This window comes from Python bivittatus, unplaced genomic scaffold (genome assembly GCF_059951505.1).
Source record: "Python bivittatus isolate LINGU-HERP-01145 unplaced genomic scaffold, Pbiv_v1 ctg000050_np1212, whole genome shotgun sequence".
In the NCBI taxonomy this organism is placed as follows: domain Eukaryota; kingdom Metazoa; phylum Chordata; class Lepidosauria; order Squamata; family Pythonidae; genus Python; species Python bivittatus.
Genome location: NW_028277033.1, coordinates 11,139,184 through 11,158,639, shown reverse-complemented (window position 1 = coordinate 11,158,639; position 19,456 = coordinate 11,139,184). Strand labels below are relative to the sequence as shown.

General features: G+C 48.1%; 1 protein-coding gene across 26 annotated transcripts in view; it reads left to right on the top strand.

Moving 5' to 3' along the window:
* Window positions 1-19,456, top strand: part of ANK3 (ankyrin 3) — a 266,225-nt gene that overhangs the window by 178,770 nt on the left and 67,999 nt on the right. For 20 of the 26 annotated variants that reach the window (XM_088129865.1, XM_088129929.1, XM_088129926.1 and 17 more), the window contains 7 exons: window positions 1,102-1,299; window positions 2,668-2,766; window positions 8,828-8,926; window positions 9,044-9,142; window positions 9,838-9,933; window positions 12,151-12,223; window positions 12,389-12,451. In XM_088129865.1, the coding sequence (XP_087985991.1) occupies window positions 1,102-1,299; window positions 2,668-2,766; window positions 8,828-8,926; window positions 9,044-9,142; window positions 9,838-9,933; window positions 12,151-12,223; window positions 12,389-12,451 (727 nt within the window). Of the gene's footprint in view, window positions 1-1,101; window positions 1,300-2,667; window positions 2,767-8,827; window positions 8,927-9,043; window positions 9,143-9,837; window positions 9,934-12,150; window positions 12,224-12,388; window positions 12,452-17,872; window positions 18,012-19,456 lie in introns of those variants that run through there. The other 6 variants (XM_088129917.1, XM_088129885.1, XM_088129877.1 and 3 more) reach the window with 2 other exon arrangements.

The window sequence follows — 19,456 nt, the reverse complement described above, 5'->3', positions numbered from 1 at the left end:
CATCCGAAAAGAGTTTCTGAGCAGAGACTGTCATAGTTTGGGTGTTAAAGTTTCACTGTGTTTTCTAGCCAGCTCATGCATTTCTACAATTCAGAGACAGGATATGACTGGCTGGCTGACTGATTTGTTTGTTTTTAATATAGCTGCCCAAGCAACCTAAAAACAAAATTATGGATTTTCGCTTGACATCTGTTGTATCCTCTCTTGAGATGAGGAGATCGGGGGCGGGGGGGGGGAATCAATTGCAGGGGCATATTTCTGCTTTCCTAATGTTGTGCTTTTTAAAATTATTCTTCAGCATATTTCTTGAAAGTTTTGTATTCCCCCCAGAATATTTCTCATTTTAGTTTCCTTCCAGACCACCTCCCAAGGCCTCTCCCCCCTTTACAAATCTTCCTTTCCAAGTCACCAGTAGAGTGGTTAAGCTTTCCTCAAACTTAGTTCTGCAGAGATGAGGAAAGGTTCACATTTGTCTGTCTCTTGACCAGGCTGTGATCTCCAGGACAGAATTCAGGAAACATCTACCTTAGTCCACAGCTTAGCTTGATAGAAGAGGGGGAAGTGAAGGGTTCCAGCATGTCACTGGAAGTTGTCTTGTGACATCACCACCACCCTGTCAGGGGTTCTGCTTCAACATCACAAATCTTTCTCCGCATCTCCTGGTTGTCCCCACCCAAGTTGCCATCTGAGCTCCTACAATCATCCTTGCTACGTTCATATTTTAATGGAATTGCTTCCAGTCTTCAGATTATTTATTTTACAAGGGGAGGAAAGGAGGAAAGAGGTTGGGCAAGCAGAATAATGTTTCCTAATTAAAACTGAGCCTTCTTAGTGATTTGGTTTTTGAGCTGACTGAAAATATAAGGAAAATCAGCAAAGACATTTTCAAGCAATATGTATTTTCTTGGAAATCAGCAAGCAAAGTATTCCCAGGCCAGAAAACAAATATTACTTGGGGGAGGGGGGGAAGGTTGCACGATTCCTTTGAAAAAAAAGAAACCTTTCTCCATATACTTTAGACATCCTCATCAACAAATGCCAGAAATAGCTCATCTTCTTTTTAATGAATGAGCCAATAACCAAACATATTTGCATTGACAGAATGGTTACACCCCTCTGCACATCGCTGCCAAGAAGAACCAGATGGATATAGCAACCACATTGCTGGAATATGGTGCCGATGCCAATGCTGTGACTAGACAAGGCATTGCTCCTGTGCATCTGGCTTCCCAAGAGGGTCACGTGGACATGGTGTCCTTGCTACTCACCAGAAACGCTAACGTGAATCTTAGCAACAAGGTACGTTGGGCGTAGGTGAGATTGTGATCCCTGCTACCCGTTGGTCTCTGCGGCGCTGCGGTCTGTTGGTCATAATACCTGAATAGCTCATGGAGAATATTTCTTCATGACCATGAGTTCTGCATGATCTGCAATCTCTGCTAAATACGACGATGTGTAATAGCTCGCAAGCCAGATTTAACAGGATGAACGCTGGCAGGACAGGATAGGGAAGCTTGTGATCCGGGATAACTATAGCCCTGCCTGGCAGCGAATCCTGAATGTTGAACTCTGTAAGGGATCAAAAAAGGTTTACTTGGATGCTATCAAATGCTCTCAGTTCTTTCTCTCTCCCCTTCTCCATATATATATATATATATATATATATATATATAGAGAGAGAGAGAGAGAGAGAGAGAGAGAGAGAGAGAGAGAGAGAAGGGGGAAGGGAGATACACTGCTAATAGTTCACGTCTCTCTGTTTCTCTGTCCTGGTCTCAAATGATTGTGCTTCTGAATCATAGGATTGAATTGGAGGGATCTTGCAGTTCTCGTGTAGTTCCGTTACATGCATTGCAAGTTTACTATAGAGCCATAGGCCCTCGCATGGAGTTGACTAGATGCAAATTATCCAGATAATCTTCACTGAATTAATACAGAATATTCATAAGGGGAAGAGGGAGAATTCCCTTTGCAATCTGTTGCCTTGGATGTCAAGCGGTTGGCCCCAAAAAACACAGCAAAAGAAGCCACATGGTGTGGCCCTGGGCCACCTGATCGGATAGCAGGAACATTGGTTCTGCTCCCTGCTTTGTAGAAGACCAAGTGTGATGGAGTAAAACCAATTGTTGTTGATAAAATGTTGTTCAGGTCAGGTGTATGACAGGCCTATGGTGTCATTCTGAAAAAAGGGTGGTTGCTGCTCTGGGCACATTTGAGGTCTTATGTACAGTCTTTTTCCATTGTAGGAGAGGTTGAATGGTGCGTAAAATGCAGCATTGCAAGGAGCCTCACAGCATCTTTTTGATCAGTTTTCTACATGCCAAATTAATGATCAGAACAAATAGACCTTGAGAAAGGTGCTCCTGGAGTACTTGTGCTGCACCAGCAAGAGGATACCATGCACCGTATCCTACCATTGCACAAAGAATAGTACTCCCTTTATAAGACATGGCAACTTGTTTGCTCCTGCACCGCCTGTTCCTTTTTTAGTCTGTTGTGTAATTGGACATAGTTGAAATGTGTGTTGAGAACCACGGGGGCACTTTCTGCTGACCTCTTGTTGAGTTCAGGAGGAGAGCACAGCCTTGTTGGGCATTAAACCCTGACCCCGATGCTTCTGAGTGGACCCTGTCTGCAAGAAACTGATTTGCTGCATATGATTTGCAGAGCGGCCTGACTCCCCTGCACTTGGCGGCACAGGAGGACAGAGTCAACGTGGCAGAAGTTCTAGTCAACCAAGGAGCTGTGGTGGATGCATACACTAAGGTAGGGTTTGTTGAAAGGTTATGTTTAAATAGTCCTAAGAGAGGCAAATTAATGTAGGTAAAACCAGTTCCATCCCTCCCCTTCTAGCTTGGGAATCATTTCCTGTGCCAAAGTCACCTTTTCTCAAATAAATATAACAACACAGAAGATCCTGGATGAAATGGAGCTCATCAAGTCTCCTCTGGTGCGGTGCCTAGCCAGGCTGCCTGTGGACCTCTTTCTGGGCCCTTCCAGGCCTGTTTTGTGGCTGACCTCATCACCGTGTTATCCAGTCTGTGGATGGATGGTCCTTCGCATTTTAACTCATTTTAATGCCTGCCTCAAAAATCCAAATCTACTCTGCCTCCCTCAATCCCAGATGCACTGTTTTTCTTTGGAACTGATTCACAGATTTACCTGCGAGGTGTATAACATTGTTGGTGGCTTGGAGCAAAAAACTCAGTCACAGAAGGTTTGGACTGCAGCTTCCATGATCTCTAGTCGCTCTCCAGGCTGGCCGAGGCCTAGAGCAGGTGCAGTCCTAAACATCTGGAAGGTACTTGCGTGCCTCTCCCAACATGGCAGAAGGAGTTGCTTGAACTGGGTGTACAGTGAATGGCAGCAGCAGATTTTTGCCTGTTTTTCTTCAAGAGGTTTGTTGATTTCTGCCTCAAAACGTTGATGCAAAAGGCAGGCTGAGGGACTTCTCAAACTGGGAGGAATGGATCTTGTAAGAGTATAACTTTGGACAAATTCTCTTCCTTTTGATCATGTGAACAAAAGAAGAGAAAGATACTTGTCTTCATTCTCTCTCTATGATTAAAAACAAACAAACACAGACTTGTTCTGGGTAGCAGACCAAACTGGGTCACCTGGGCGAAAGCAACCTGTGTGGTCTCCCTGCCCTACCACTCAGGGAAGGACCAAGGATCTGTTGGGGACATAATAACAGACAGCCGAGCAGCAGGACATTCTAATGAAAGAGTTGTCAGGCTTTTCACTTTGGCAGTGGAAAAAAGCCTGCTACAGTAATAATTACCTGCCCTTGTCCTCTTATCAAAGGTCAGGAAGCTGATTACTGAGTCATAAAACTCAGTGGCAGGGCTGTTAGCTGGAGTAGCAAAATCCACGGAGAGGAGACAGAGGGATCTCACACACAACCATTCTGGTTCACTATCACATTGAGGCACAGATAAAGGAGGAAATCCGTTTGGGGACTGGACCTGTTTCAAGTCAGCCCTTCCATTCTCTTGAGGAGGAAGAGGAGGAGGTGGGGGGACTCTGAAACATGGGTTTCTCATTCTACTGCCTCTTTCCCCCACCTTCAGTGTCTCCAGTAAATCGTTTTTTAAATCATTTAGTGACACCCAGGAGCGCTGGCAATCCAGTTAGAAGCCTAGAGGACACCCTGTTAGCTTGTTTAGTGCTGTAGACAAGCTAACAGGGTAGTTCTAAAGCAAAAGTGGTTCTAAAGATCAGCCCTGAAGGACATGCGATAGCATATCTCAAGCTGTTTGGGTTTGAAATACCGTCTCAAAAACAGGGACGTTGCTGCAATATTTAGTGCTATTTTCATCGCATTACCTGGGGTAGAGAAGAGCAATCAGGATCTGCTGAGGGGAGCTGATAGTCCAGTACAAGGAGCAGCAGCTGGGCCTCAGACCAGATCAGAATCACAGCATCTAGAAGAAGGGAATGAAAGGGTGTGATCAAAACTGGGTCTCCCTACCTGGTATTTACATGTAAAAAGCCATTAATATAATTGTTAACTGCATCACTAGATGGCATCTCGTATAATTTGCCCCCCCCCCAACCAATCTAGAAATTACATTTTCCTCTGCCAAAAATGATGTACAGTGCTCAAGGGCTGTGTTCACACAACATCCAGTATTTACTAGTAGCTTTATTTGCAGGACATGTTAAACTTTATTGTTTTTGTGAGGTAAATCCAACCTGTTTGGTTAGCTTATAATTCATTGTATTGTGCCAGCCCACCAATCGGTGAACTCAGTAACCAAGTGAAGTGTGTTGTGGGAACCGAAGCAATATTTGAATTCTCTGTAATAGCCTTTCCTGGATATCTTCATTTACTAAAAGCAGGGCTGATTTGGGCTAAACAAGCCAATATGTGAGCAAATGACTGCTAATTTATTCACTCCCCAGTCGATGATGGAAGTGAACAGATAATCCATGAACTCTTCAGTGAACTACGTAGAGTTTCCTCTAATGTCCGAACTGGGAAACTACAATAATTAGCATATTAAGCCTGTTTCATACCAAGGTATAATCTCATTTATTATGTTTCCTTGTTCCAATGAAAGAAAGGAAATTATAATGAATGGAAGATAAATTCATTTTATTGTTTCTACAGGGGCTTATATGCTTCACCAACCAGTCACTCAAAGGAAAGAGTGGAGAACATAGGTTTATGACCAAAATATTAACATTTTGACTAATTAAGCTGAAATAATATTATCACTACAGGGCAGTTGGCTCTGTTTTATGTGCTTTAAATGTTCTCCAGTTTTTTCTGTGCAATCTAAAAGACTGCATGTTGTTAAACTAGAAAAGATGGAACAGGATCCATTGCTTCTCAGAGGACTGCAAGATACATTTTGTTTAAATCTTCTGGATTGTCTTGCGTTACCTTCTCAAATAAATATTGGGCTGATTCTCAAACTGGGGTCATGTTCCAAGTCCTGGGAGGATCTCAGGTTGGGCGATGGTGCTTTGACATAAAAGCTGGTAGTCGTTAACCTCCTGCTGAGCTCTCTGTAGACCATCCTACCTACTCCATCCATAGAAGCTGGGCTGGACTGTGGGAAGGAGATCCAGCTGGTTTCTCATCCTTGCTTGGCTCCATAAGGCAAAATCTGCTAGCTGGCAGGACCTCGCCAGGTCTTCTTCGTTTGTATGATATGAATATCACTGTATTTTAACAACAAAACAATACATGCCACCATAAAGATGTGAATAGAAATGCATATGTTTTGTGGTAAAGTGTGTAAGTGAGCGAGTAGCTCCCTGCTAACTTACATTTAATAAATAAATACTTGCGTCTCAAGAAGGGGGCATGGGAGTGTGAAAGCAGGGGCTAGAGGGCTTTTATACGTGGTGCGGTTGTACATCAGAAAATATCACATTACCTTGACTCTTTTGTGAACTGTCCCCTTCATGCATTCCCAGCTCAGTTCTGCTAAATAAGCATCTGTCTCTAGAAAGAAGAGATAATGTTACCTGGATGGAGCTGATAAGCCATGAGGAGCTCATGACTTTTAAGGGCAACCTGTGGTCATCCTTAAAGGTCTGTAGACACCCAAACACCTCTCCGAAGCCACAATCAACAGTTTACTTACATGAGGAGAGAGAAAAGTATAGAATAGCTTTTCTGCATTTAGTGCCTTCAGGTACATTATTGGGACACCAGATGTGTTGTAGTCCAGCACATCTGGAGAGAGACAGGAGGTTGGAAAGGCTATTCTGAGAATGTTGTTGCTTGTTATTGAAGCTTTAGCAGGCAGTTCTGTAGGCAGTTCAAGGAAGAGAGAGCTCAGGTTTGCTTTGTCTCCCTGCTGGCTGCTTGCACCACAGACTCGAGCTAACCCCGAAGAGTCCTTGCTGATTAGCAGCCTGCGGAACTGATGATCAGCGGCCTGAAAATATAAACTGTCTCCTTGCTGAAATGCAGTTGCTGGAGACTTGATGAAAGGAGGAGCAAGGAAGAGGAATATTTAATTTGACCGCCACAGCCACTTTCCCAGGTGTGGACCTCCATTCCCTCCAGTGCGTTCCTCTCCAACAACTGGGCTTCAGGGGTTGAACTGCCTCTGTCAGGAGCATGCATTTCGTATCTTGCAGGAGGAACAGCAAGATAGTTCAGTGTCCGGCTTCCCAACCCTGCCTGTTTCCAGGCCTTCAACTGCACGTGCGTTTTGCTCCTCTCCTTCAAGGGCTCTTATCTCTCACCAGGCTGATTATTGCTTGTAACAGACCCACCTACGCAATGCTGAGGGCCAAATTTGACCCAGTTGGTTGCTGTCTGGAAGCAGATGTTTGCTTGCAAACTCCCCGGCACACAGCTAGCAGAGCAGGAGTGTGCTTGCTGCTGAAGATAAGGAGAGGGAAGAGAGTTTTGCCCCCATCAGCCTTAATCTCCCAGCTGCATCTCTCTTTTGCCATCGAGCTGAAATTCAGCACAAAGCAAGTGCGGGTTTTGGGCCTGGGCTCTGGTGAAGCACCCCGAAATGCAGGGGGAGGGTGCGAGGGGCAAAGTGCCAGTACAAGGCGAGTGTGGGGTGCTTCACTTTCCAGCTCCCCCTACATTGGTGCTTCTCCCATATCTGCCCTTATTATTGCTTAATTCAGGTCCAGGGAAAGATCCTTGCAGGTGATTCCCCACCCACTGCAAATGCTTAGAGCTGGTTTCAGGGCGGCCACTCGGCTTCGATGCCCTTTGGCCCACCCTTGGTTTGGGGAATGGCTGCACAGCAGACCCTAAAGCGGATGCTAAACCAGCCCCATTCTGAGAACCCCAAAGAGCCAGAACGGGTCTCTGTGCCCCCCAAAGCCTCTCCCCTATAATTCTTAGATTGAGAAACTCAGCTTCTTTAGTTTAATAAGGGAATTTTCATGGCAACTTACCTTTGTATGAGACCGCAGTGCTGCACAGCTGCTGCCCTGCTTAGTGACTGGCACAAGGATGGTCGTGTTCTGTGTTTCTAGAGTTTTGGCAGGAAGGTCCAAAGAGACTTGCTTTCTCCTTGGTGGAAGGGCTTTGAATTCCCCCGCTGGCAGGTGAGAGTTTGATAGGAGGTTTTGTCAGCCCCAGCCCTAACCTTTGGTGGTTGGCGTCCCCTGGGGAAGCCTTGGAAAGAGGTTTTAAATTACCCCTCCCATCTCGTAACATACAGCTAGTCCCATAGCTTTAATGGCAAAACCACCTGTTACATGCAAACGCTGGCTTGATGTTGTTTGCTCTTGGAATTCAGTGGGGCGTTTGCGAGCAGCTGCCTGGGCACAAGATTGCAACCGTGGTCATCTCTTCCACACATTTCAGGCTGGGATTCGGATCTGCAAGAGGTATAACCGTAGTAGTATTGTTCAGGAAATAATGATCTGCCTGTTCCCGTCACTAAATCAAGGTAACCGTGACTGCCAGCGCAAAACGTTGCAGGACATTGTGTCCCACCTCCCCCTTGCCTGTGCTCAGGATTCTTGATGGAGCAGGATTTGCCCCCCATGGGATGTTTTCCCTTTTGTTCTTGCGGTGCAATCCTCAGGATGTCCTCAGCCCTACCAGGGCCTTCCTCTTGCACAGGAACGGTGCTACTTTGGGCGCTCTTGGGGCTGGGACCACTGTCAGTAGATGCGATTGTTGTGAGAGGAGCCACACAAAACGGGGGAACCCCGCTGGGCTGGACTTGCATGTGACTTTCAAATGCCACGTGTTTCCTCAAAGTTGCTCATGTGACTATTCCTGGCCAGCCAGGCCCCTCCCGTTTTTGTGAGTCTTTGTGATGACCCCATGAGATAGGGTCGTGGTGATTGCTGGAGTCTTCCAGCTCGGCATCCTGCTTGCAAGGGGACTTGAATCCAGATCTCTCGGTTCAAAGCTCAGCAGTCCATCTGGTCCAAGGCAGCTTTCCCAAACTGCAGCTCTCGGAATTCCCATCCAGCGTCACAAAATCAGAAACTGGGGATATTGATTAAATGCATAAAGGAATACGCACTGAGCTGTGGCTGCTGCCTTTTCTGCATGCCCTGTTGTGACAGATGTCAGGTTTTACTTTAATTGTGAGCTGCCCAGAGTCACCCTCTGGGGAAGATGGGCAGCATACAAATTAATTAATCAAATAAATAAATAAGTAAATAAGTAAATAAGTAAATAAATCAGTGATTCAATAATTTTAGTCCATCTGCTTTCTGGCCCAATGCATTCTGTGAAAGCCTTTTCAAAAACACAACTGGAACTACTTTGGGCCACGGAGGGGGTGGAGGAGAGGACTTGGAGCCCAATCCATTAAGTTTAATTTTTTTTTGTGCTGTATTAATCATCCTGCACTTTATGTGTATTTAATTTCAGATGGGCTACACTCCATTACACGTTGGGTGTCACTATGGAAACATAAAGATGGTCAATTTCCTCCTGCAGCAATTTGCAAAAGTGAATGCCAAAACAAAGGTGAGATTTTCTCTGACCCCTCCCTCCCCCTCCCTTGTCTTCTTTCCTCTGCATGGATGGGTGGGGAGTTCTGGAGGGTCCCTTGTGACAGTCCCTCTTCACTTTCCTTCTCCTTAGAATGGCTACACCCCCCTGCACCAAGCGGCCCAGCAAGGGCACACCCATGTCATCAACGTCCTGCTCCAGAACGGCGCATCCCCCAACGAGCTCACTGTGGTAAGAGAGATGGCCGGGGAGAGGTCTTGGTTCCCTCTGTCTGCAGACTTCCTCTTTGCTGATAGCTGCTGCTGTTTCGCTTGTGCTCATAATTCTGGTGTTATCAAAGCTGGGGAGGGAAAAGATCACAGTGGAAGGATGCGACCAGCTCCCCGTGTCTAAGCCCGCAGGTCACCGTGGGTCCTTCGTGACATAGTTGTACCAGTGTCTCCTCGCTCTCAAGAAGCAGGCTGTACTTGGGCCATCCCTCATTCCTGCTGCAGATGGCTTTTGCAGATAAGCTCAAGAGTGGTCATCCGTATCACAGGGCTTTTGAGATGTTTTTGCTGCCTGAATTCTCAGCCAGCCTTGAAAGGCAGCTCCAAAAACCGTGTCTATTCGGCACCGTGTTAACAGCTGCGTTTAAAGTATCCTTCCTCTTGGAATTCATAAGAGTGGTCACAAATTGAGGGTTGAGAACCCCAACCATCCCTGTCTGCTCTTCCGTTAAGTCTGAGCAGGAGTGGGTTGTTCTGGCCAAGCACAAGCCAGAATTTACTTTTCCATTTGCTTCCCGGGGAAGCAGCCCAATGCCAACCCTTCATAGTAGATGACAGCTAAACATTTCTGCACGGAGGCATGCTGGACTTCTTGCTGTCTCCTCAGCTGGAGAACCTGCTAGAGTCCATCTCCTTAGGAAGCTTTTCCTCTTCTAGAATGGGAACACTGCCTTGGCCATCGCCAAACGACTTGGCTACATCTCTGTCGTCGACACGCTGAAAATAGTGACAGAAGAGACGATGACGACGATTGTAAGTATGGCTCCATGTCAGCAGGAAGCTGCCGCGTCTTCTTCCAAGAAACCGGCAGCCCCGAGATACGCTGGATGTCATACCATGGCAATCTATCCAGGGAGTTTGGATTTCATCATCCCATGTTGAGTTCTGACACCCAGTGGTGGAGGAGGCTAGTTGGCAGGTTCTCCTCCTCCCTCTCTCCACCCAGGTCAACCCCAGATGCCACTACCATCCTCAGTCGTGGGGAAATTCCCATGATTTCATAGGAAGAGTGTGTGAGATCGGCCTGACTAGGTGCTGCCTGTCTCTCTATGGAAAGGAGTTGAAGTTTGTTCCTGGAGTGGTGCTTTGCCTTCCTTATATTTCCTTATTCAGCCCTGGAACTTCAGTAGGAAAAATAAATGCGGGAGCTAAAATGGATCCAAATGTTCCCGGGTAGGGAAACGTTTCTACGCCATTGGGTGATTTCAGTGAATTCCAGATTTATCCCTTGAAGCAGGGGGTTCATTCCCAGGACTTGCATCCGTGTAGTGTCCTCAAAACAATGTTTGTTTATTGGTTAGACTTATATCCCTGCTTTCCTTGAGGAGCTCATGGTAGTATATGTAACACTCCCCAGCGCATCCCTGTGCAAGGGAATGCGATTGGCCCCACACCACAAATGAGTGTTTATGGCTGAATGTAGCTTAACCTGGGTCTTCCTGGGCCCAGCTTCACCCCCACTCCCACCCAACATTATGGCACTGGTTTGCTGTTGTTTTCTTCAAGGAGGTCTTGTCAAGTCCCCAGTCCCAGGCGGGACTTGGGTCTCCCACCCACACAACAGCCAGCCCCGATCTTGCTTAACTTCAGAGTCCAGACCAGATAAGTCAGGTCCTGCCATCTTCTGACCCATAACTTCAGTGAGGGGTTGGTATCGTCGATGAGCTGATTAGAGAAGCTGAAATTCTTTTTCTTTAACCATCGCATTTTTGTTACAGAAAAGCCCATGTGCCACATTACATGAATAGGAGTTTGGTCCAGCATCCGCATTCTAGACTGCTCTGTTCCAATTTTGGGAGAGCTTATTCCCACCACGTTTTCTACAGTCCAGCTCAAGAGACTGACCCCCCCCACCTCCCCAGCCACAAGAAGTGGGTAGTCGGTGCCCTGCTGGCTGCAGATGTTCCCATGGAGACTTTTGTCTCGGTCCGAGCAGCTGAAATGGACTGAGGCTGGTAGCTCAGCCCTAACAGAAAACTGTCTGCCGAAGACAGATGGAAGTTCACAGTAGACCCATCTCTGGGCACCCCCCCCTTTTACTTTTACTTATTTCAGAAGTTCCTAATATAATTTTAGGTTTACAGCTTGCAAATAATTTTAAGAGGGGCGCGTTTAAAATGAAAGAACACACTAACCAAAAGCACAGCAGCAAGTTCTCTGAACGGTATGAAGAGTAAGAGCGGCAGATGAAACAGCAGTGAAAAAAATAACTATTGAAGCCACAAGGAATACGCTGGCTATTAAGTTGTGTTCTCCTAACGTTGCCTGACATTCATTCCACATTTTTTCTGCTACTGATTTGCAGATCAGTATCCTCTTTCGGATATCTGCACTTTTAGTTTACACCCCTCAGTGATACCCATAATTTAATGTCCATTGTTTATTAGATTTATGTCCCCCCTCCCCTTTTTTTGTTTTGTCTGGAAGCTCAAGATGAAGTACATAACAATCCTCAATTTTTTGCCCCAAGAACAGCCCATGGGCTAGGTGGAGCCGACTGGCCCAAAGTCACCAGGGGGGCTTCTGTGGCTGCGGGTGGACTTGAACCCCAGTCTTTCCACTCGACCCCAGAACTTCCTTACTAGGAAATCCCAGGGCTGTAGGGTAGATGGTGTGTGTGTGTGTGTGTGTGTGTGTGTGTGTGAAAAACATCCTGAAGAAGGCAACTACTTGCATGGAACCAGCCGTGTGACCCCCAGAAGTGTAGGAGTCCAGATCACATCCTCCGCAGACAGCGTGGGGAATGATGGAGGCTGTAGTCTGACCTACCTGGAGAGAGTTGACCTGCACACTGGCACAGGCATAACTCTGGGTATTGTTGTACTGATTCCTGATAAAATATGTACGTGAAATACTGCAGGCGATTAGGGGGAACAATCATTTTATTTAACGTAGATTATTATTACAGCAGTTTCCGGAGAACATTACTGATAATTTTAAACTGAAGTGATGCTTCTTTTTTTTTAACAGACTGTGACAGAAAAACATAAAATGAATGTTCCAGAAACAATGAATGAAGTCTTGGACATGTCTGATGATGAAGGTATGTAGATGACAAGACAGTGTTGGTTGTGCACAAGTGTATATTAATGATACGTGTTATTAAGAAGACCCTTTTTCATGGGGTTTTCGATCAAAATTGCAATGGTAACTTGTTTTTCTGGATTTTTAAAATTAACCTAATATTTTGTTCACTTAAATTGTGCAGCATGTAAAGCGAATGCCCCTGAAATTCTCAGTGAAGGTGAATATATTTCAGACGTTGAAGAAGGTATTTCTGATGTCTCTTTTCTCGGAGTTGCAATGGGCTCTGCCCTTCAGATTTTCCATTTTTTCTCCTAACAAGCTGCATATCAAAGCTGCATATACACTACAGTTTGTACTTCTAGTGCAAGTCCAACATTGCTAGTTCATCTCTTTCCCTCAGACCGGGCATCGTAACCCGCCTGTCCTTTGTTAAGCCCGTCAGCTTTCTCTGTTGGTTGCAGGATGCAGTTTTACAGGAAGGAGCCTCTTCTGGGCATGCAGGCATCTAGCACAATTGCCCTCAATTTGTGGGTCCAAGCAATGGGGGTACCATAGATAAGGTGGCCCCAGCAGACCTGTTCTTTTCTTCCATTGCACAGGTTTAATTCAGAATTAGAGTCCTGAACAGTATAAATAGTCCTGTACCTGTATAAACAGAATGGTTGTACTTACGGAGGAGATGTTTTGGCCGTATCTGAGTGTTTTGAGATGCACCTTCAGACCGAGCTGCTAATACCTCCTCTCCACAATCTCAAAAGACTCCTACAACAGTGATCTTTTCTCTCGATAAGAGGAGGAAAATGTTTTGCATCAGACTGGCTGATCCTGGTTTTGAAATGACTTTATATTTTAGAGAGGCACGTAGAGAACATTAGTATTTGCTGTGATTGTGTGTTATTATGAAGAGAGAGAAAAGCCACATTCAGTTCTATTCCTCACTCTGTCAATAGTGAACAATAGAGGCGGCTTCTCACCTGCCTTTCAACACCTGCAGTTTCTTTTATCATAGATGGAACTTGCTGTTAATGAGAAACTGCTTAACTCAGCAGGAATTTTAGCTCTGGCGCAGCTCTCTCGCACTGTCTCGGACCGGCTAAGACTCCCGGTCTAAGCATCCTGGGCTACGGGAGGTTCCTTACCAAGAGATCAACTGAAATTTTGCACGCAAAGGAGATGTTCTGCCAGTGAAGTGGAGAAATCTGTTTCAAGCAGTTGACTGTTCTTATTTTGGTGGCTAAAACCCCAAAACAACTGGGGTGACATTGTAGGTTTTCCTTGGTGAAAAGTACTAGTTGTACATACTTAGGTATATGCAGCTCACTCCTCTTTCACTAACCTTCCTTGTCAATTCTCTTTAGCCACAAGAGTGCCTTCATGCGCATCTTATTTTCCTTAATGACTGCAATTATTCAGGACAACCTTCTGATTTTGTTCAGGTCCCTTTCTTCACTCCTTTAATCAAATGGCTATTAATCTTCTTGAGGTATTCTCTTATGCTACTGCTTCTTTTTGTAAAATTAAGAGTTTCTACATTACTGTATTAATCAGACTGATAAATATGGGAGATATGAATTTTAAGCAGACTGTGGTATATGGAGGAAGAGTGGCACAAATCTTTCATCCTAGGGTTCATTAAAGGAGATGGATGGATGGATGGATGGACAAAGATGGGCTGTTCTTAACTCTGTTGCATATTCTGAGTTACTGGTTTACAACAGTTGAGACACAGAACCCTAAAACAGAAACTGACTTTCATTGTTGTTCTTGTTTTTAAAGTCTGAAGTTGGTGTTGGTTAAGTTCCATTAGGAACAAAAACGTCTCCTCTATAGCCCTCTGTAATTGATTGGAGGTGATTGATTAACTGATATTTTGGTTGTCACACTGAAATGCATCTTAAGTTACCCATTAATGTAAAGTGGTAAGAGCCACATCGATAGGACCCTCTGGAGAGAGTTCAGTTGTAAAGTTGAGCTGAGTTTTAAGGAAATAAGGTTAGATTTTGATGAATAACAAACTGTATTTAGGTTTTGGAATGACAAGCAAATATTATTTGGAGGCCAGCCCAACCCAAAGAAGTTTTTGCTTCTGCACTCTACAAAACCTGCTCGGCCTGTATATTTGCAAACAAATGTACTAAAGGCCTACCAACAACAGGAGAAAAAGCCATGAGTTCCCCAATCCTTGAAGAAAACGAAGGACAAAATAATATTTATTAGGTGCCATGTCTATACTATATAATAATGTTTGAGTGTGCCTTTATAAATGTTTGCTTTAGACAAAGTAGACCGGTTGGTGGGCAAGACTAGTTGCCAGTCTCTTGCAGGGCAGAAAATCAACCAGGCAACAAGGAAAAACAATGTTTGTTCCTTCTGCTCATCCCCTCCCTGCTAAGGAAAGTAGGAAAAGGTTTTCATTTCTGCTCAAATCATTCTAAGTTATTTTGGAGAATCCATCATTCATGCCTGCTGAAAGACAGGGTAAAAATAGACTCCTTCAAGTAAAGGGCAGCTTCTGGTGACCTCGTGGACACATCTGGGTAGCTTTCATAACAGTATGGAATTGAATGGCCATGGCTGCCCTCCAGGGTATTTCTCAGAGTGCCTGGTCCAGTGTACGGCCCTGGGATTCCTGGTTGGCTTCCACTGAAGCACTAACCGGGTACAATCTTGCTTAGCTTCTTTTTCCGTGAATTGCTGCTCCCTGCTGCGGACAGAAGAGGTAGACAGTAGTGCAAAATGGTCCCCACTACGCGAGGGCAAAAGCACTTAGGCCCAAGACTTTGCTAAGGCAGGAGATGGGCATTCTTGCAAGAAGGACAGAATGTTACCACTAGTCCTTGCAGTTTTCTGTGAAATCCACCAAGCAACCACAGCTTTTCCCTCATATTAATAAGTTCAATAAACATCTCCCTTACAGTGGCAATGGTTGCACTATTAGTAGACCTGAAGGACCCATTTGGGGACAGATCATCATGGAGAAAACTTACCTATAGGCTTGCTGAGAGCTGACACTGACTTGATGGTACATAAGCCGGCAACCAAACAAGAAAGCAGATGGAGAGTTGGATTCCGAGCACTTTCTTCCCCCACCTCACTTTGCAGATGGTTGCTTTTTTCTAATATTCAATCTGAGTTGGCTATCCTAACATTTAAAACCATCATTCCACGTCCTGCATTCTAGAACAACAGAAGTTGTCCTTGCAGGTATTTAAAGATAAAGCATCTGCTCCATCTTCTCAAGCCTAAAAATGCCCAGCTCTTACTCTCTCTTCATAAAACTTCAGTTTCATTCTCCTGATCATCCTCATTACCGTTCTCTGAACTGCCTGTAGGTTGTCTGAATCGTTCTTAGTGTGATGCTCAGAATTGGATAGAGTATTTGAGCTCTGATTAACTTAGAAGAGGGAGATATAATCCTGCTGGGTGGTATAGATAAAGCTTCCTTCAACCCTTGTTTTCTATATGGACATGGTGACAAGATGTAGTTAGTTTGTTACTGTCCTTTTCTTAGAATTTCCTAGTCTAGTCTACAAGTCTGGAACTTCCTAGTAGCGCCTCATCCGAGTTCTAATCAGCTCCAACCTTTCTTTAATTATCTGAGATCAATCAAGATCAAGTAGGTACTATGGGGGTCAACCTCCCCCCAAGAGTTCCACGGCAATTGCATATGTTCAGTGGCTTCACTGAAGATTTTACAGAACTGAAAATATGTGCAGTTGCTCTTTTATCTCTCTCTCTCTCTCTCTCTAAACTCTAATACTTGTCCTTAACGTAATTTGGGAAAACAAAACCCATCGCCATGTGCATTTGCCAAGGACTGATTCAAGAACAGATGCCCGTCTTGGGCTTTTCTGCCCTAACGTCTTCTTCAGGGCATCTTCTTCAGGATCTCGTTCTTCAGTCTATTTTTCGTACTTCTTCACTCCCCTCATACAGCAGTGCAGGCAGGCCGCCATTCATGGAGAAGTCACGGGCCAGTATGGTTGTTCCCCATGAAGGGATCCCAGGCCGCTTGGCTCCGCACGTCTGGAAATGACTGCTTGCGAGCACTAAATGGAACGGTGGATGCCGTCTGTGTGCTGCGTAGAGAAGGTGCAAATCCGTTTGCTTCAGAAGAGTCCAAGTAAGAGACTATTTCGCCCGTGATTCGGAGGCTTAAAAGTAGTGAAGTAGTTGCAGCAGAGGCTTTCGGAAAGCCAGATGCATCTGGTGGCTTTGAAGAATCTGCCTTCTGTCCCTCCTGGTACCTCGGCTCTGGCCTTGCACGTTTTCTGTTTGGAGGAGAATACGGAGGGTATTGTTGCGACTGATACTAAGCGCGTTCCGTATTTCTCCTATTCAGAGGATTGCACCGTGCAGTAACCATGTGCTCAGATGTATACTAGAGCAGGCCCATTACCTGGAAGCCAAATCCGGCCATTGGTGAGTTGTAAGGAAGCAAGAAGTACGGACCAGGTCCCCTGTTGCGCTCCGAAACTTCAGAGGCCAAAACAGGCTTATGTTGTAGGAAAGACAAAATGTGATGCCAGGGCCTGAAGCGGGTGTTCTGCCAGTTATTCCTCCCTTTTGTATTTACGTTCAGCAGTCTGGAAAAAGGAAAAACCGCCTCACTTTTGAACAAACCGGACCGTTGGCGCACTTTGCTTGCAAGGGTGGCAGCAGCTCTGGGCACGTGGCGGAGAGCCAGAACTGCCCCGAGGGGTCCCCTCGGAAGCCCCGGCGGGCCTGCGGGAAGGAGCGCCCGCCGGCCGGGCAGCCCCGAGCGGCCCCTCGCCTCCTCCTGGCTCCCCCGGACAACGCCTCGGGGCTGGTCAGCCCGTGCGCTGCCGTCCCTCCGATGGCTGCCCGCCCGCCTGCCCGCCCGCGGTGGCAAAACTGGCGACGAGGTTAACGATTAACCAGGCCCGTCCCAGGGAGGGAGCCTCCGCCCGTGCGACCAGCACTTCCGAGCGGTGCGGGTGCAGGTGGGTGGCACCGCGACTCCCAGCGCCTCTGGCACCGCCGCCGTCTCCGGCCTGGAAGGAGGACCTCTCCGGACCTCTCCCTTCAGGAGACAAAGAACCCGCCGCCGCCGCCGCCGCCCTTCCTCCTCCACCTGAAGGTATCTGGGAAGACCCGCGCGCCCGTTCGCCCGGCCCTGCCGCCGCCGCCGCCGCCTCCCGGGGCAGAGCCGTCCAGGCGACCCTTCTCCCCGCCGCGCGCCCCCAGCCAGAGCCCCGCGAAGCCAAGCAGCTGCCCCGCTCGCTCCCGCCCCCGCTCCGGGAGGAGGATGCGCACTTCCGTGGGCTTTCCGGCGCCCGCAAGCGGAGCCCAGAAGTTCGCTTCAAGTTGCGGGAGAAGGAAGGGCGGCGGTAAGCAGCCGGGCCCCCGGCGGCGCTCCCGTCCCCCTGCGAACGGCTGGCCTGCCCGCCCGCCCGCCTGGGAAGGAATGCCGCGGGAGCGGGGGGCTGGGTGGCCCCGTCCCTCCCCTCCCCTCCCCTCCCCTCCCGCAGCTGCTCTCCGCCTGGAGCGAGCCCTGGGACGCTCTCGGGGCCGCGCCTGGACACTCGCCCTCGGGAGGGCCGGAGGAGGACGGGCCCGCGGCCCCGAGCGCACGTGCCGGCGGAGGTGGGCCGGCTGGCTGGCAGGCCGGGCGGCCGGCCGGCCGGGGGTGGCGGGGGGCTGCAGAGGCCGGGCCCCGATGCTGCTGTGGAGGCTGATGATCCCCCGCAGCGGCTCTCGGGCTCACCGGCCTTCCCGGGGCCGGCGAGAGGCGGAGAAAAGGCGGCCGAGGACGAGGCGAGCGAAGATGGCCCTCCGGCGCAGTGAGGCTTCCCTCCCCCTCGGGCTCGCGGCTCTGCCGTCGGCGCGCGGGAGCCGGGCGGCGCTGAGCTTGCGGGCGGCGCTGGGGTTGCCGCGGCTGAGGGCGAGGCGAGGCGAGGGAGAAGGTCGATCTCCCCCTCCCCGGTGGTTGCTCGCGAGGGAGGTATTTTTAGCGCGGCCCGAGAGCCAGGAGGACGCCGGCCCTGTCCTCGCCCCTGCGCGCGGGGGCAGCTGGCCCAACTCCGCAGAGCCGCCGCGGTGGAGGCGGGGAGGGAGGGCGCTGCCCGCCCCGGCCCAGAGCCCCGCCCGGGGAACCGCCGGCTCTGCCAGCACCGGGGGACGGGAGCTCGCGCTCAGTTTGGGGGGGGGGCTAAAGTTGCGAGGGCGCGTTTCAGAGTATCTTTGTCACTGGCGGAATGTAGCTTTGACTGGGACATGGCGGGGGAGAGATTAAGTCGGGGGAAATTAACCCTTCGCGGCGGCGCCGCTGCTGCTGCTTTGATGCACATTGAGCGGACCCGTCTCGTCCGTCGCGGTCCGTGGCTCGTGGGGTTTAAGGCAAAAGACCTCTGGGAGGTAGATTCAAGCATCCGGCTATTTGTTGCTGCTTTAAGGGGCTATTTTAGTTACACAGTTTTAGAACATTGTTCATAAACTCGTTCTTATCCAGATTATAACAGTGAGGTAAGCCAGAGGTTTTAAACTAAACCCCAGTACTACAGATTTTATATTTTATTTCCAAAAAGCAAATTCCTGGGAGCCAAGTGTAGGACTTGTAGCACCTGTGTCTAAGCCCGGAGGCCACACTTACAAGAAAGAACCATGGAGTGTCCAGACCTAGTTTTGTCCTGTCCTGCTGACATAGGAACCAGGGCGGAGTGAGGCAGCACCCCATTTTTCCCAAGCATTCACCTCCCAAGTTGCCGTGCAAAAATGTCACCCTCTGCCCCATAGGTGGGATCTGGTCTCTTCCCTGAGGGGTCTCTGGAAGTGATGGTTGTAACAGGAGAGGGGCAAACTGCAGAGTCTCTCCTCTCCCTAAAACAAGCCAGCCTGACTTCCTGCCTGTTGATAACTTGGTGGGTCAGACTGTAATACATTGTTGGGCGACTGCAGCTACAGGGGGTTCTCCCTCTGAGGTTGGATAGGTATCCTGAGCTTTGCTAAAATCTGGTTCTGGACTGATCTGAGTCGCTCTGGGGTATCTGCCCCTCAAACAAAGCGGCTTGGCTCTGGATGCGAATCCAGCCTTGGCTTCCCTCAGCATCTGCCCTGTTTGTGAACTGCGGTCTGTCTTTCCTTGGACCAACCCGGACCTCTCCCACCTCAGGTTGCCCGTAGACTCTGACCTTCACTCGCCTTGCCCCCAGAGAGAGGGGGGAGTCCTTCAGGATCCTTTATGTCATTTTTACCTCTGTCTGGATTCCCTGAGGCTGAATAAAGAATA